The 18395-nt window shown below is 42.2% G+C and overlaps 1 protein-coding gene across 2 annotated transcripts in view; it reads left to right on the forward strand.

Moving 5' to 3' along the window:
- The first annotated feature begins 288 nt into the window (after window positions 1–288).
- Window positions 289–18395, forward strand: part of LOC107388594 (A-type voltage-gated potassium channel KCND2) — a 66347-nt gene continuing 48240 nt past the window's right edge. For both annotated transcript variants that reach the window (XM_054732895.2, XM_054732896.2), the window contains exons 1-2: window positions 289–428; window positions 638–1819. In XM_054732895.2, the coding sequence (XP_054588870.1) occupies window positions 708–1819 (1112 nt within the window). In that variant the 5' untranslated portion in view covers window positions 289–428; window positions 638–707. The remainder of the gene's footprint in view (window positions 429–637; window positions 1820–18395) is intronic.

Consider the following 18395-nt stretch of genomic DNA (forward strand, 5'->3'; position numbering starts at 1 on the left):
CTCTCTCTCTCTCTCTCTCTGCATGCGATTTTCTCTCATCTCTCCACTGTCGGAGCTGCTGGTGAGGGAGGAGAGGGGAGGAGGGGGAAAGGGTGGTCTTGCAGTCGACGAAAGGAACAGGAGTTTATTGAGGAGTAGCTGCAACGAGAGAGGAGAGAAAAAGGGGGAAAGGGGTGGGGGGGAATACAACCGTTGCACATGAGGAGGAGAGGCAGGAAGGGATTACGCACGGACACCTGACCGCTCTCTGCTCAGAGTCCACCGTTTGAATTGTTTAACTTGTTGATGCATCGTTTCAACGCCGTGTTTTTTTTCTTCTTCTTCTTTCTTAACGTCTGGCTGCAGTGAGTAATAGATGGCTGGTGATCTGCTCCGGGGATTACACTAAACTCACCGTGGATGCAGTTTAATGAGCAGCATTCTTTAAGGTGGGTCTTTTTTTCCAATGAAAAAATGTTGATTATTTTAATCAAATTAAAATGCTGCTGCAAAGTAGTCTTCTTTAACTGAACGGTAACTGCGCGGAGATTGGAAAAGGCTCGAGTGAGAGCTATGCGCAATTGGTGGGTTTCTGTTTAAAAGCACATTGTGATAAAATGAGAAGCTCCTAATGATCAGTGTGTTTCTCCTCCTGCAGATGTCATTGATCTCGGAGCCGTAGCACTGTGAAACGCGGAGAAGGGCCGTATTCAACACTACAGGTCAGCATGGCAGCAGGTGTAGCGGCATGGCTTCCCTTCGCCCGAGCGGCGGCCATAGGATGGATGCCCGTGGCCAGCACCCCGATGCCCATCCCTCCCCAAGACAAGAGGAAAGCCCAGGACGGACTCATCATCCTCAACGTGAGCGGGACCAAGTTTCAAACGTGGCGGACCACTTTGGAGCGCTACCCGGACACTTTGCTCGGCAGCACTGAGAGGGACTTTTTTTTCCACGAGGAGACGAACGAGTACTTTTTCGACCGTGACCCCGACATCTTCAGGCACATCCTGAATTTCTACCGCACGGGGAAGCTGCACTACCCACGCCAGGAGTGCATCTCCGCGTACGACGAGGAGCTCGCGTTCTTCGGCATCATCCCCGAGATCATTGGGGACTGCTGCTATGAGGAGTACAAGGACCGGAGGCGCGAGAATGCGGAGAGGCTTCAGGATGACGAGGAGATGGACATGAACAATGACGTCACGCCGGTGAATCTGACGTTCCGGGAGTACCTGTGGCGGGCTTTTGAAAACCCCCACACCAGCACCTTGGCGCTTGTCTTCTACTATGTGACAGGATTCTTCATAGCCATCTCGGTGATGGCCAACGTGGTGGAGACGGTTCCGTGCGGGACTTTGCCCAACAGGTCGAAAGAAGTGTCCTGTGGGGTTCGTTACGCGCTGGCTTTCTTTTGTTTGGACACGGCGTGCGTCATGATCTTCACGGTCGAGTATCTGCTTCGGTTGATCGCAGCGCCGAGCCGCTGCAAGTTCATGAAGAGCGTGATGAGCGTCATCGACGTGGTCGCAATCATGCCCTACTACATCGGCCTGGTGATGACCGACAATGACCAGGTGAGCGGGGCTTTCGTCACGCTCAGAGTCTTCCGGGTTTTTCGGATTTTCAAGTTCTCCCGGCACTCCGCGGGACTGCGCATTCTGGGCTACACTTTGAAGAGCTGTGCGTCCGAGCTGGGCTTCCTCCTCTTCTCCCTCACAATGGCCATCATCATCTTCGCCACGGTCATGTTTTATGCAGAGAAAGGCTCCACAGCCACCAAGTTTACCAGCATCCCTGCTGCGTTCTGGTACACCATCGTCACCATGACAACACTGGGGTAAGGTGGCCTCACCAGCTCCTAAATATCCCCTCTAAAGCTAAAAGTCACCTCCTCACATGTGTGTTTGATGACGATTTAATTTAATTATGATCATTTGCACAAATTGTTTTCCCCCTACTGATTACTGCCACAGGTGTGCATTGATTGGGTTTTTAACGGCCTCTAGCAGCTCTCAGCCAATCAGGGAGCAGCAGAAGCTTCGTAGCGCATCAATGAGCCTGCACCTCTTATGATATTGAAGGTCTATCTACGTCCATGAACGTTTTCAAGGGTCTTTTGTAGGCTGGTTGGAAAGTTTAACACATCGAACCGTCCAAGGTCTACCAGTAAAAATAAATAAATAAATAAAATGTCTCTTGTTACAATCTCATAAATGGCCAAAAGCGCGTGCCGCAAATGCAGCCAAAAAAAGGCGCAACTCTCTCTCACACAGCTCCCCCCCCACCCACCCCCACCCCTCTGCAGCTCATTCATCCTCAGCTCACTCTCCCTTCAGAGGTACTGTAAATATTTGACTGTTAATTTTATGATCAGCTGCTCTGTGTGCTGATGAAGCATAAAACAGTTACATCACATTCATTCTTACTGATGAACACACTCACTTATTCTCCTGCTCAGTGTGTCTATTATTATTATTATTATTATTATTATTAGGCTGTATCACCATTATTTGCTCCAGGACAGATCCCAGGACACTTTGGTTTTCTACGAGAATGAAAACTTTTAACTCTAAGAACATTTCTATTTGAATTGGTTTTACTTGAATTGCTTCACATTTCTAAGGTTGACTCCTCACTGCCGCAACTGTAAATCTGCAGCCCCCCCCCCCCTCCTCCTCCTCTGCCTCCTCCCCATACTCCTCACACTGATGATGACACACAAATGAGTTCTTTTCAACATAATGGCTTCATTTCAAAGTCTCCACATCAGAAATCAAACATGCAAAACAAATTGCCAGTGGATGTTAGTGAGCATATTTTCGTAGTTTTTTTCTGCAGGTGTGTGCAGGATAAGAACAGGATGTGAGATTTGTGAAGCGAAATGCTGTGAATTAGAATTTCTTTCTGTTGTAACCTTTTTTTTTTGGTTTAACTGATCTTTGCTAAACAAACAACATCCTTTCTTATTTTTGTCAGCCCCAGCTGCATTGACGCAGCTCGGCTCCCTCAGCTCTGCAGGCGGCGTAGTAGTTTTTATTATAACAATCTCTGCTGTTATTAAAAGGTGTTCACATCAGCTTTCTCTCGATCTGCTCTTATTGTGACATTGAGGTAGTGGATGTTCTGTTCTCTTAATGGCACATACACCCCCACCCCCCACCCCGCTCACTTAACACCAGTCAAACCCACCCTGCAAATGACCAGTGAGCATGTAATTAGTTATATGCACGATTTGAAGCTGCCACCTCAAGTGTGTGGACATGCTTCCAATTTAGATTTGAAGATGTGATGTGAGAGTTGTGTGAGAAGCTACACTATTTATCTTATTTATTTATTTATTTATTGCAAAGCTATTGCTGGATTAAGAATCTGAGACCGCCTTTTGTGTTGCTCGAGATGGATTTGAAAAAGATGTTTTGTGTGCGAGAACGAAACTGAGATGTCCTTGGTAATGGGGACATCTCTGTCTCTTCATTGTGAGCTGTGACAGCTGGCTGACAGATCTGCAACATGAACTCAAGTCTTCCAGTGGTGCAGAATGCTGCATAGTGGACCACCGGTGGAGCAGCTGAATGCTGATCACCCAGGAGCAAAATTGTCCCTTTCTCATGATCCATCATCGTCCCAAGGTCTGCTTTTAGAAAAGCGTATCTCATGACTACCTGTAGAGCTGAATCATGCTCATCATTGTCTGGAAAATATATTTGTACCCCTCTCCTACTGTATCCTTCGACAGCTCACCTGATCGGGAGTAATGGTTTGTTTCAGAGCCCAGCATGAAGAAAAATTGATCTGCATCCGATAAATAGTTATTTATAAGGATACGAATGAATCAGTCTTTTCATTCAGACATAAATAAGCTTCCCCAAAAACCAACAGGGCAGCTAATGGCCAAAACCTGCACTTCAAGGCAAAGCATTTGATTTTATTCTGATAGTCAATGATGCTTTTATGCCTCCGTGGAATCATGATGCCTTTCTTCTAACATATATTTTCAATTTACCATACTCACACCCTGTGTAAGTAAAGACAGGCATTCTCCCCTGCTGATGGCCCATTGATTGTGCTTAAGCAGACGTGCAGACATTGGGAGAGCAGGGGCTCCTGTTCTGAGGCACTTGGCAGGCAGCCTGAATGAAGGGGAAGGGTGCCTGGAGACTGGTGGAGAATCAATAGCTCTGTGCAGCTGCGTGTCATGCCTCTGTGTGTCTTCTGCTCTGTGCCACCAAACACAGGACAAGTCCCACTTATCCCTCCTCATTTATCGAGCCTAATCTCTGTGGCTGCTTTTGGATACCCAACAAAGAGGAATCTGCCTCAGTCGGAGCGGATCTGCGTACATTTTCAAGAAGTGGTTGACTGGGTGGTGAATGAGAGATCTTTATTTTTATCTGCGTGGTGTTTTGCTCTGCAGCATCTCTGAAAACTGTGCTAAAGCATCATTATGTGAGTTGGTTTAATAGTGGCTATTTAAGACGTAAATAGATTCTAATTTAAAGATAACATAGGATTGAATCAGATGTTTTCACACTCTTATTTTCTCCAGATGATCCGCACAGTCAGGGTGAATTAGCTGCAGAGGGAGTTTTTGGTACTTCAGATCTTTTAAGTGATTTAAGGTGTAATGGAGTGCACTGCTGAGAGCAGCTGTGAAAACGGTGGAAGTCAAGCGCAACCCACAAGGGATGAGGACTGGGAGGACAGGGTTTATTCTGGAACAGTGACATAGTTGTTCCTCTGCAACCACACAAACATGACTGTTGATAGACATGAGGAGCCTCTGCTTCTGACGAGAATATACTCGTTTCAACCACACACACACACGCGCCCGCACACACACACACACACACACACACACCACCTATTCCCAGCCCTTATTTTACTCACAGCTGCTTGCACTGTAAAAAAAAAATCACTGTAATGTTTAGTGACTGACATCAGCTAAACTATGAGAAGAACATTTTAGGAATACTTTCTGACATAGCTTTTGAATTGAAGGACTATTTTTTTAAAGAAAAAAACCCTTTCTTTCAATAAATGTCAATAACTTAAATTTATAAACACAAGACAATTGCTACTAATGTTGGGCGATTGTTTTTGTTGAGCAATATTATTTTTAGCCTGTGAATTTGTCTCGCAGATGGGACATTATGTACTTCTTTTGTTGCAGGGTTTGTAACCCTAACCCTTCTATGTACATACACATAATATGCAGGGTAAGAAGGTTATGATTCTTGTGATTCTATAGATTTGCCACTGAAGGATATAGGCATAATAGAGACAATAAACACTTGTGTCAAACCAAGTCCAAAATAATGTCTAACTCACAGTTTAAAGCCTCCAAACATTACTAGAATATAAACTTCTCAATAAAAACCGTCCTTTTATATCCACAAGAACCCAGTAAAAGTACCCTAAAATAATTTTTCCACAACAAGTTTTTAAATCAGCAATTCAGCATAATGTACCACTGAAAACTTTCAACATTTCCTCCAGATGCATATTTTTCCCACCATAACGTCTCAGCGTCTTCATATTAGCTTCAAACTTTTGATCAACATCTTACCTAATCCAACAAAGGAAGGGTTACCACCCTTACTGGGGCAAAATCTTCAAATATTGGCTGATTAGTCAAAAATGCCACCCTGTATTCTCATGTGTGCAGCTTGAACCAATTGCTGTGCAGTTTGTTGTTGATTGACGCATCAGATAGCGAATGAAATCAGGAACACAACAATCTCTCATGGTCTGCTTCTGAGTAAGAGTGATTATGATTGGTGGATGTCTAAACGTCACTCAGCTCAAAGTTGCAGGATGCACCTAGATGGGTGTAGCTTGGGGTCCATCAAGTGGGAACATCCTAAAGAGCAAGTTCACTGAGAAAACTAATTTTACTTATTATTTTTTTAAATGATCAGTCACACCATTTCATGCAGGCTGAAAAAGAAAATAGTGTCCTACATTAGCTTTTGATAGAAAATAGATGTTGAAACTCTAGGATTCAAAAGCCTGACAGATCAACGTCACACTGTCACTTAACATTCATGGACTCACTCATCTTGACTCAAGATGGGGAAGTCTGTTGTTGGTTTGGCATCCAGGAAACAGCAGAAAACATTTCAGTTAGAAGAAGCTAGCATTAGCATTAGCAACTCCACCACACAGCAAAACTCCTCCAGACTTGTGTTACTTGTTGAGATCAAACATCAACGTTGCAGAGCAAATAGAGTCAGCGGTAGAGTAACGTTGCTGTTTGCAAATCAGGGGCGAGATGTCCAAATATCAGCAAATAAGACTCAAAATTCTGCCGTCTGAAACTAGTGTCCTCTCGGGCTGACCAAAGGACATCCAGAACTTTTTATACCCCAGACAACAATTTACAAGGCATTCATTCCTACTAGAAACCACTGCATATGTATTCAAAATATGAGTAAAGTTGATCTTTTATCTTACTGAGAGGCAAGTCAATCCTCAAGAACCCATACATTCTGTCAAGCTATGAGCGATGTAAATGGAGGTCATTGTTTCACAAATCTAAGAACACTGATGGCATTAAGAACCAGAACTTGAGTTGTTCTCTAAACATTTGTCTATAATTTTCAAGTCTATTTCAGTAAATTCTTCACTATTACACATTGCTACTGTTTCACTACTACAACAACTTAACTACCGTAATTTCTGGACTATAGAGCGCACCTCAATATAAGCCGCACCAACAAAAAAAAAAAGGTTTTCTACACACACGCCACACTCAAATACAAGCCGCGGCGCAGCAGCCACATGCAGGTCTCCGGTGCACAGCGCATGTACGGCCATAACATAAGATAATTAGACAGAAAGACGCTACACGGAGGTTTTTCGTTGTTGTTTTAATTCAACAAAACTAATTTTAAACACGGGTGAACGTGCCTGCAAGTTTAGAAAAGAAAACAGCACTGATAGAGTTCATATTTCTGGATGGTTATAAAATAAAAACAGAACTGACACGTTATTACCGGTAATTTGCTTGTTTAGAAGAAAAGAACAGCGCTGAAATGGCATTAATAAGCCCTGGATGATTAGAAAATAAAAACTGCACACAAAACATGCCTGGTTAGTAAATAAAACACTTGCCTACCAGAAGCAGTCATTCGCTCTCATCTTCCTCTTGCGCACTAAAGCCATTAAAGTCTTCTTCAGTGTCGGAGTTGAACAGCCTCAGGAGAGCTTCGTCACATACCTTTTCTGTGGCGATGTCAGTGCCGCTGTCCGTGTTGCTGTCATCATCCCGGGTGAAGCTGGCTTGAATGAGTTCTTCCCGCTGCTGTCTCCAGCGCCGAACCATGGATTCATTCATGTCAAGCTCACGTGCGGCAGCACTGTTTCCCTCCTTTACTGCCAGATCGATGGCCTTCAACTTAAATGCGGCATCAAATGAACTCATACGTGTAGTTACCATGATGAGGAGGTATGGATTTGAAAAAAAAATTCTTCGTCGTGCCGGCTGCTTGCATGTGCTAAATTAAAATGAGCACTTTCTTCGATTTCCACTTTTGACTTCCACCTGTTTCACTTTCTGCTAAAGCGCCCCCTGCAGGTGAAGGAAAATCTTCAGTAAAGCTGCACCTCATTATAAGCCGCATGGTTCAAAGCGTGGGAAAAAAGTAGCGGCTTATAGTCCAGAAAATACGGTACTATTAATGTTAATTGTACTAAGGGTTGTTGGGCCTACTTCAGCTGCCTTTGACTGAGAGACAACATTTTGCACAGGTCATCAGATATAACACTAAAACCAGAGAGAAAATGAGAAAGCTAATAGTAATATCTGTGGCTAAAGTAGTACTTAAACCAACGTGCATTGCTTTGGACTGTGAGGGAAAGTCAGAGCACTCACAAAATCCAACCAGCTAGCAGCTGCAGACTATCAGTGAAGCCACATTTGGCAGTGGAGATCAAATGTGAATTTAACAAAAATAGGTGTGCTTTTTAAAACAGTGCTGTATCTCTTTCTGAGTGTACATCAAACTATGGCACCAAACCTTTGTGGTATTACGTCGCTAAGGACTCTAGAAGGTGCTAAATCAAATACAGGCCATTTGCATGTCTGCCCAGAGGACATTTGCCAGTCCCCAATGACATAGTCTGAGATTAAAAATACATATTGGATTAAAGTGGACTCAATCTAGCCAACATTGTTAAAAAATACAATTTTTTTTTTTACAAAAGCAAGGCTTGAACTTCTAAGCTAAACTACTAGCTCTGTTATAGGCATTATTCCATTAGGAGACTGTATACCATGGCATCTTAATAGTTGTTATCTAAACAATTTCTAGGTCCCACAACTTCTGTCCATCCACGCTAATTGCTTAATAGTATAAATATTTTATTGTAATATCTTAAATGATGCCATTCCTCAAGAGGCTCTTTTACCTCGAAGACCACATTAAAATGAATGGTTTTACAACAATGCTGTGGAATAATGTTTCAACGTCATCATGAATTTGCATTTGCATACCGTTTTTACAGTGTGACATGTAGCCAGGAACAACTGGTTTTATGATAGCTACTGAGTGCGTAACGACTGCAGCTGCGTATTGGTGCAACACTACACGGCTGCATGCTGTAGTCACGCATCAGACGCCGAATTTATCACTAACCTATCTGTGGTGCAGCTCCACCCACCAAATCCAGCTGGAAGAGCCTGACAAGTGAGCCCCATAAACCTTTCAGGAATGGATTTATAAGACAGTGGAAGCAAGGTTAACACACACAAGGGTCACTGTAGGGCCCATAAAGCACCACAAGTATCACCATTATCACGCTCGCCAGTGTTGACACCTCAGCCCCGTGGCAATCAATGCACACAATGCAAAGCACTAACTTCATGGTTCCGTGCAAATGCGGAAGCTGTTTGAAGTCCAAACGCTTCGCTCCGTGTCAAAAGTAATTGAAATGTACAGGAACAATCTGGAGGGCCTTATACTGTTTCTGTACCCGAGAGATAACAAATGCATTCTTGATTTAGTTCTCGTGTGATTGGATAAGTTACGATGCCCCTGGCAGGCAAAGCAGAGAATTTTCACTCTTTTTTTCCTCCCTCTCTCTTTCTGTGGAGCACGACAGCCAGTGTGAACATTTGGTGTGTTTGATTATGTAGTGCAATGGGCGTAATTTTCATGTTCAGAGGAATACATTACACCACTTGGCATTGTGTGTATTGTGCACATTATGAAAATCAGTAATCCATTACGAGCAGCTCGACGAACTACGGAGTAAAACACAAGTGGCTAATGCGAGATGTGTAGGCTGCCATTCGCCTGTTGGCTGATGCTGTCCCCCCTCGCCACCCGCTCTCCCTTCAACCACAGGTGCTTCACTGGGGAGGAGAGGGAATGCTAATGCAAAGCTGGTATAATGGTCCTGAAGTGACAGGTGACTTAATGAGAGGAGCCAGGCACTGAAATGTTCTCCATGTACAGGCTTCTTTTTGCCTATGCAAATGACTGTGAAATGGTAGAACAAGAGCGAGGGGCGAAAATGGGCAAACTGTCCTGTGGTGGGGATTGTGATCCTCGTTGAAGGCAAAATCTGGTAGAAGAAAAGATCAGCTGTTTTTCAGCTAAGCTGAAAAGATACCAACCCCGTCTGCAGTTCCTCCTTCCACTTCGTTAGCTGAGGCGGCTTCACATTAGCAAGCAGAGATTTAAAGAGGTGTTATGGGGGCGTGAGCTGAATGATTGATTAACATTTTATGGGCAGTCATTTATCACAGATTTATTACGGCGTATTTTTAAAGTTAAAAGATGTTCATTTGCAGCTAAAATTTGCGGCGAAAAGACATTAATGCGTTGCAAGTCGGGCTCATATCTATAAATCTTTTGGTGACAGATGCTGTCAGCTCAAATGTTTCTGTGGTCACTAAACACTGAGCTGAAAAACAGATAGTATCCAGCTGGTAGGTTGATGTGGGGCTGCTGTGTATGTGCACTGACTGTAAAAGCAGCCGTGCATCACTGTGTACAGTCAGATTGATAAATAATCTATACAGCAAGAACAAAACGGCTGTCTTCCCATTTGATTGGATTTCTTTGACAACCAGTAGCACACATTCCTCGCTGAAGGGCGCAGGCTTTTTCATTAATTTACCCTGAATGTGCTGCATAATGCAGGAGATACACACTAGCATGTTCTACGCTTGGGCCAGCCTAACGTGCTGTAGTGCGACAATGTAAAATATGGCATCTGTATGTTATTTTTTTTTTCCCCACTGCTCAGCGTTTTTATCTTCTTTGTATTGCGAGCAACAGTGCAGATTAATGGAATTTTCCAGAACGAGATTAAAGTTACTCCAAATGAATGCAGCATCACCACATTAGGGAATGAGGAGACACGTGAGAAAACACATCACCTCGATTTCATTGTTGTTAGAAAGCATTTGCTCTGCTTGGCTCCACTTTCATCCAATCTAACAGCCTGCAAAGCCCTGACCCAGCCTGAGTGAATGAATAAAAAAAAGAGGGGGGAAGTATTGCCTATTATGTGACTGTGTCCCATCTTCAAAGTTGATGTGTTGTAAAAGATATCGGATGCAGAGTGTATGCCACGAGATCAGTGGATCAAATAGTGAGCGAGTGATAAATCCAAGCCCAACAGCTATCAGCTCCTCCACTGCTGCACGGCTTATTTACATACTCAGCATTTACATACAGATGAAAGTGGCTTGTCTGGTCATGGAGATTGGTATGCAGACTCACATAATGCCTCATCATCACTTTGTTGAAATGTGCAAGAGTATTTCTAAATGGATTGTCTTTATGTTCAGTCTGCTGCTTTACACTCTGATCAGCGTTCAAATCGAGTTATCGTGTCAGGATCAATAAGCGCATGCTCATCAAAGAAATATTCAAGTGACCACTCGATGCACTCAGGGCCTTCAGCACCACCAATTCTGAATTTAATCTGACACTGTATAAGAGTATAGGGCCTGGATTCATTATATCAGACCTTTTATTACAAAGGTTTTGGTATTTAAAGAGCAAGTGTAACACAGTGTGCCTTGTGAGCTGTGATTTATGGGCTGAATATAGTTCTGAATATATTTTAATAATCACCAACATTACAGACCGTTTTTAAACACTCTTTGCTGCACATGTGCAAAGTGACTTTAATAGAAACAGGAGCTAAACCTGAGTGGAGAAACAACGACTGTTTCTATAAGAGGAAATTATACCGTTAAAAACAGAAGGTGTTGAATTGGTGTCACTTTAGTTTTTACCTAATTAGTTTTATGATTTTGGAACAAAAAATGATTCCTGATGTTTAGTTTCCTGCTTGGTTTGTCATTTTACTTAATTTTACTAGTTTATTTACTTTTACAAAATGATATAGGCACAAGAGATAACATGAATGTTAACGTTATTTTACCATATTTAGCTGTGAAGGCTAACCTCGGTATGGTTTTTAAACATTTGGAGCAAGCAAATGTGGCAGAATGAGGGCAAAACACACGTACAGAAAAATAAGTCAACTTAAAAAGGTATACATCCCTTTATTTTCAATTTCTATGTAGAAAAAACTGCACACACACACACACACACACACACACACACACACACACACACACACACACACACACACACACACACACACACGTTTGTTGTTATTTTGTTTATGAGACTGTCAATTACAAGTGTGTTATTATTTTGAGTCTGTATTGTAAAATTACTTCCTTCTCATCCTAATTAGACTTTGACAGGTATGTTTACAGTGTTCTAGAATGATTCTAGAATGAAACAATAACATTAATTCAATAATCTTTTTTTTTAAATTAAAGAGGCAATGTGTATTTTTACCGTTGATCTCAGAAATAGGGTTAAGGTTAGTCAAATGTTGAAAATCAATAAAATGATGTCCAGTCGTTAAAAAAACTGGAGGCTTTGTAACATATAACCATGAAAAGCAGGTCTAAAGTACATAGTGTGTGGGTCTAGCATCTTTGGGGAACACCATATTTAACGCCATGTTCCCTTCTGGCCGGCTCAGGGTCCTGCGCCTGTCGATGAGGTCACACTAGATGATTGGCTGGACGTACGACTTACGGAAGTTACGTTACCCAGTTCAAAAACATTCAAGCAGTAAGAAACATGAATTTAATAACTAAACTGCTAAACTTTTTCCAAAACATATGTGAAAGAACAGAATCGAAAAAGAGATGCAAGATATTTTGGCCTAGTGGTATTGCCGTATAATGATGATGATGCCATTAGCAGGCGCAGGACTCAAAGCAGATCCAGAAACTATAGTGACAGAAAACTACAATCAGCTTTGCATTCTCTTGATGGAATTAACTGAAGGACCATCTAAGTCTGAGGAGTCATGCCAAGGTCGCATGCTTTCTGCTCCACAGGTAACGTTTACCGTAATGTTTTTTTTAACTAGCGACAGTCACTGCGATTTTGTGTAAAACTACCCTTAAATGTATGCATATACTGCCCCCTAATGACAGGAAACTACATACTGTTACTTTAATAAACGGATGGAATTCAGTGCCAGACTCCTTACAATGTAAATATTGTTCCCAACTCAATGGATGCTTGTTAAATTGTAATTACTTCAATTTAGATAAAAATAAAACATTTTTAATTGTCGAGCAACCCTAGCATAACTGAATTAAAAAAATTGTCATATCACTACATTGTTTTAAAAATGAAAGATTTCACAACTATTTAGGACTCCAGTAAAATGTAAATAAAAACTTACAAATTTTAGTATTGAGACTCTTATGTCACGTTTTTCAGAACAGTTGCGACAGACTAAAAAACTCCTGGAAAGCTTGCATAATTAAACAAAGCTGAATAAACTAGAAACATTTGGAAACATTCAAAGCTATTTGGGTTGTCTGGCAACAAGTCAGAAACATCAGAGAGAATGAGCAGAGACAAGCTGAGAGCTGAGGAGGAGCTCAACTCTGTAAAAGTGTGCCTCAAAATTAAAATTACTCATCATTTAAAGATTTCACCATAGAGCTCTAACTACCTAATATTATTATTCAGAGACATGATTATGGATTTACTTAGCGATCGCTGTTTAGAAGGAACTATTTATTTTTTGTGGAAGTGGTGTTCCATGGAGTCATCAGCAGTCAGCATCACACCTGCAGGAGAGGCAGTCAAGGTTGTTTCACACTGATTGTGGTCCGGAAGCGGTCCGGTTAACGTACGGCTTCTGGGTGGACTGCCATTCACGCGAACGCTTGTAGTGCTGAACGTCTCCAGATATCTGCTCCCACAAGAGCACCACATTATCAAAATGTTTTATATAATGTGATTAAACATAAACCTGTAAAAATAAGGTGAGCATATATTGCTGTTATCAATATAAAAACAAACCCAGTCAGAATAATGCAACACCAGTTTTAGCTTGAAAGCTGTACTTTGCTGAAACATGTCCCACTTCCTGTCTGCTTCACACAATTTCTTTAACTTCATGACAATTTGCAGCATCCAGAAAAAACAGTCTCCATGTGAAAACTGTCTGGAGCTCCTCATCCAGATCCGGATCACACCTCAGCTAGTGTGAATGCTCTCACTGGACTCAAGGATTTTTGATCTGTGGAGAAGCCGTAAAAAAAAAAAACGGACTGCATTCGTTCCACATTTGGTGGAAAAGAGGTTTTAGAGCTGATTAGTTTTAAGTGATGAGTTGAGCTAACAGCCAGTCAGGCCTGACCACAGTAGATTTATGTCCTCTCGAACAACAGTCTCAGGCCTAGTCCACACGTAGCCGGGGTTTTTTATAAAACGAATATCCGCACCTCCAAAAATTTGCATCCACACCACCACATTTAAAAAAAAACTCTGTCTACACGTACCCGGATAAATACGTTGTTAAGGACATGCCAGACCTGTAGGCGGCAGTACTTCCCCCGTTCTTAACCTCGTCCTTCGTCTGTGGTCTTCCGCAAGGAGCAGTAATCCCGCTTGCAAAAACAAACAAGCAAAAAGCGCTTGGACAATTGATGGATCGGGTAGTGACAGAGCGCAGCTCTGAGGGCTTCCATGATGCCGGCTAGTGTAAACACAGGTCGCACACGTGATGTCAGCATTTTTTTGTTGCGGAAAGTGACGTTGTGGACCTTAAAACTCCGGTTTTGTCCGTCCACACGCAGACACCCAAAACGAAGAAAACGCAGATCTTCACTTTGGCCGGAGTTTTTAAAAAGATCCGTTTTCGTGTGAAAAAACTCCGTTTTCGTGTGGATGACAAGCCAAAACGTAGAAGAATATCTACGTTATTGGCAGATCCCCGGCTACGTGTGGACAGGGCCTCAGTGTCACGGTGCAGTGTAGATGGTGGTGGACCCATGTGTGGTGGAGTTGGACAAGGAGGCAGAAATGCCAGATCAGGTAAAAAAAAATAAAAAACATGGATTTAATGAATATGATACAACAGGAGCAACATAGCAGGGTGAAAACAAAGATCTGACAAAGGACAAGTGCAAAACAGGGGGTATAAATAAACAAGGATAATCAGAAACACATGGGTAGGAGAACAAGGGTCAGGTGAGTCCAATAAACAACTAATTAGAGGTAAACGAGACCAACAGTCAGAGGGTTGGAGCAGATCCTGACACTCAAAAGTTTCATAGCAATCTATGAACCGTCAAGCTGCCAGCACTTTTACTTTAGAAGGTTATTTACATAAAAGTCTGTGGTTATTTACACTGAAGACCGTGTCGGTCAGTGGTTCATTACACTGTGAAGCACAGGCTGTTAGGTATGCTAGGCCAGGGCAACTGTCTGATGGAAAAGTCAGGTGGCGTGAAAACGTGTTTTTGAATACTTAGAAGATCCACCAGCGACTTATTGTTCGGTTTAGACAGTGGAGGGTATGCTTATGGCCGATCGTCTACTTCTACTGCTAGTGAAGCTATGAGATCATTTTACAGGTGCAGCCATGTTGTGTTTTTGAAACCAATGTCTGTCCACTCTGAGGGGATGGGAGACTGAAAGTCCTGCCTGCTCACCTGCACAAAACCGGGTTTTCTTTCATGCATCATATACACTGCAACATTTCTGTAAAGAGAAGAACGCGCAAACAGATGACAAAATATGTGAACCAGCAAGAGTCTGGATGTAAGGAGATTGTCCCATTCTAAAGGTTTCTGAAGAGAATGTGTATGTCCTTCCTATGCATGAGTTCTCAGGTGACTCTTGTCTGGTGGTGATGGTGGTGCCCATAACCGCACGGCTGCAGGTTCACACCTCACTCAGTCTGTCACAGTCATTGTGCCCTTGGGCAAGGCACTTCACCCTTATTTCCATCCAGATCAGAACCTTTTAAGAAACACACCATCCACCTGTTAGGAAGAGGGTCCAAAACCCTGTTCTGTCTGAATGACATCATGGAGCTCCACAGGTAGAGTCTAGGTAGTAATCTCACCCAACTACATGTAACACAAACAAGATAACACCTTTACAGCTTTTACTTTTTGGGCGCTTTGCTAAACTAATCTACTGGCCTTCACATCTGCGTCCGTTTTCCCAATTGTAATGAAAGCATCTTTTATCACAGCAAGTGCAATTAAACAGGAGAACAAGGGGTTTTCTTCTCCCAACAATGGCCACAAATATTCTCTGACCTCTACAAAAATAGCTCTCCTGAACCAGACCAGCGTTTCCTGAACTGTAGCTAAAAACAAAATTATTAGAGCAAACTTCAGACTTTTTGGGTTATACAATGAAATGTAACGATGCCACATCTGAAAACAGATCTATTTGTAAGACACGGACCAAATGCAGACGCAGTGCTTTTAAGCATAGGTTTTTTGAGTACTCGATCCTCAATGTAACTCTTTATATTTGAAAGACTTTAGTGTTGAAGGGCTTTTTGTATCCCATTGTACGACTTTCACAAACCCTTTCATTATAGTAGCAGCCTCTGAAGGTTTCCTCAGAGAAAAACACTCACTACCACTCCCTTGCTGAAACTTTTATGCTCCCATTTTCAACATAACCTCAGCAACCTAATTAGCAGCTTTGCACGGTGCGTGTGGCCTTGCACTTGTATTTATTTAACTTTTGAGCTAATCAACACATAAACCTCAAACTCGTTGTCATGTTAATCTGTAACTTTTTAATCTCTGTGAACATCACATTTCTCCCCTCGATGGTCTTTAATGAGCGCTTTTTGAGGCAGAAGCAGTTCTTTTATTTTTCAGATGTCATATTTCTGAACTAACAATCTTTAAACTGCATTTTCCAGAGACGTGCCAGCCTCTTACCCTCTTTCTTACTTCAAAGTGAAGCTTAGGAGCACAAATAAACATATTCAGAGTTATAATGCTGCAACCCAAGAACCTGATAAATTTCAGAGGAACAAAACTGGTGTAAAAATTTACATTTGATGTTTTGGGTGTAGGTTTAAAGCCAATGCTCATGAATAAATTATGGCTTGGTTTTAAACCATCCCCGTGGTTATTCTTACTGCATATTGAACATTTTAAAAACACAATATTGGACAAAAAACTTTAACTGTGATCTAGCTTTTCATTCATTCTGTTGAGATTTTAGTCCTTGTACAGGTGCTGGCCAGTAAATTAGAATATCATCAAAAGGTTGAAAATATTTCAGTAATTCCATTCAAAACGTGAAACTTGTACATTATATTCATGCAATGCACACAGACCAATGTATTTCCGATGTTTATTACGTTTAATTTTGATATTTATAGGTGACAACCAATGAAAACATCAAATCTGGTATCTCAGAAAATTAGAATATTCTAAAGGCCAATGAAAAAATGTTTGTTTCTCTAATGTTGGCCAACTGAAAAGAATGAACATGAAAAGAATGTGCATGTATAGCACTCAATACTTAGTCGGGGCTCCTTTTGCCTCAATAACTGCAGTAATGCGGCGTGGCATGGACTCGATCAGTCTGTGGCACTGCTCAGGTGTTATGAGAGCCCAGGTTGCTCTGATAGTCGTCTTCAGCTCCTCTGCATTGTTGGGTCTAGCGTATTGCATCCTCCGCTTCACAATACCCCATAGATTTTCTATGGGGTTAAGGTCAGGCGAGTTTGCTGGCCAATCAAGGACAGGGATACCATGGTCCTTGAACCAGGTGCTGGTGGTTTTGGCACTGTGTGCAGGTGCCAAGTCCTGTTGAAAGGTGAAGTCTGCATCCCCATAAAGTTGGTCAGCAGCAGGAAGCATGAAGTGCTCTAAAACTTCCTGGTAGACGGCTGCATTGACCCTGGACCTCAGGAAACAGAGTGGGCCAACACCGGCAGATGACATGGCACCCCACACCATCACTGACGGTGGAAACTTTACACTGGACCTCATGCAACGTGGATTCTGTGCTTCTCCGCTCTTCCTCCAGACTCTGGGTCCTTGATTTCCAAAGGAAATGCAGAACTTGCTTTCATCAGAAAACATAACTTTGGACCACTCAGCATCAGTCCAGTCCTTTTTGTCCTTGGCCCAGGCGAGACGCTTCTTGCGCTGTTTCTTGTTAAAGAGTGGCTTGACACACGGAATGCGACACCTGAATCCCATGTCTTTCATGAGTCTCCTCGTGGTGGTTCTTGAAGCGCTGACTCCAGCTGCAGTCCACTCTTTGTGGATCTCCCCCACATTTTTGAATGGGTTTGTCGTCACAATTCTCTGCAGGGTGCGGTTATCCCTAGAGCTTGTACACTTTTTTCTACCACATTTTTTCCGTCCCTTCGCCTGTCTGTTAATGTGCTTGGACACAGAGCTCTGCGAACAGCCAGCTTCTTTAGCAATCACCTTTTGTGTCTTGCCCTCCTTGTGCAAGGTGTCAATGATTGTCTTTTGGACAGCTGTTAAGTCAGAAGTCTTCCCCATGATTGTGGTGCCTTCAAAACAAGACTGAGGGACCTTTTAAAGGCCTTTGCAGGTGTTTTGAGTAAATCAGCTGATTAGAGTGGCAGCAGGTGTCTTCTATATTCAGCCTTTTCAGAATATTCTAATTTTTTGAGATACCAAATTTGGAGTTTTCATTAGTTGTCACTTATGAATATCAAATTTACATGTAATGAACATTGGAAATACATTGGTCTGTGTGCATTGCATGAATATAATGTACAAGTTTCACGTTTTGAATGGAATTACTGAAATATTTTCAACCTTTTGATGATATTCTAATTTACTGGCCAGCACCTGTATATTGAAGATGCATGCACTGAACGTAAATGACACCCCTCCCTCTAAAACTAATTGCTAATTTGAATAAAAATATAAACATATGTTATTTTTAACAAAAAGGATATAGGAGTAGATTTTTGATCCGTGTGACTTCAGAGGCAGCTGATGGATACTTGCAGAACAAGTCGAATCTGCCTTGGGTGTGTGGTTATGGACCCACACACCCAGGTGTGGGAGGAGTTTGGTGAGTTCAAGGAGAAAT

Source organism: Nothobranchius furzeri, chromosome 4, assembly GCF_043380555.1.
Source record: "Nothobranchius furzeri strain GRZ-AD chromosome 4, NfurGRZ-RIMD1, whole genome shotgun sequence".
Classification (NCBI taxonomy): Eukaryota; Metazoa; Chordata; class Actinopteri; order Cyprinodontiformes; family Nothobranchiidae; genus Nothobranchius; species Nothobranchius furzeri.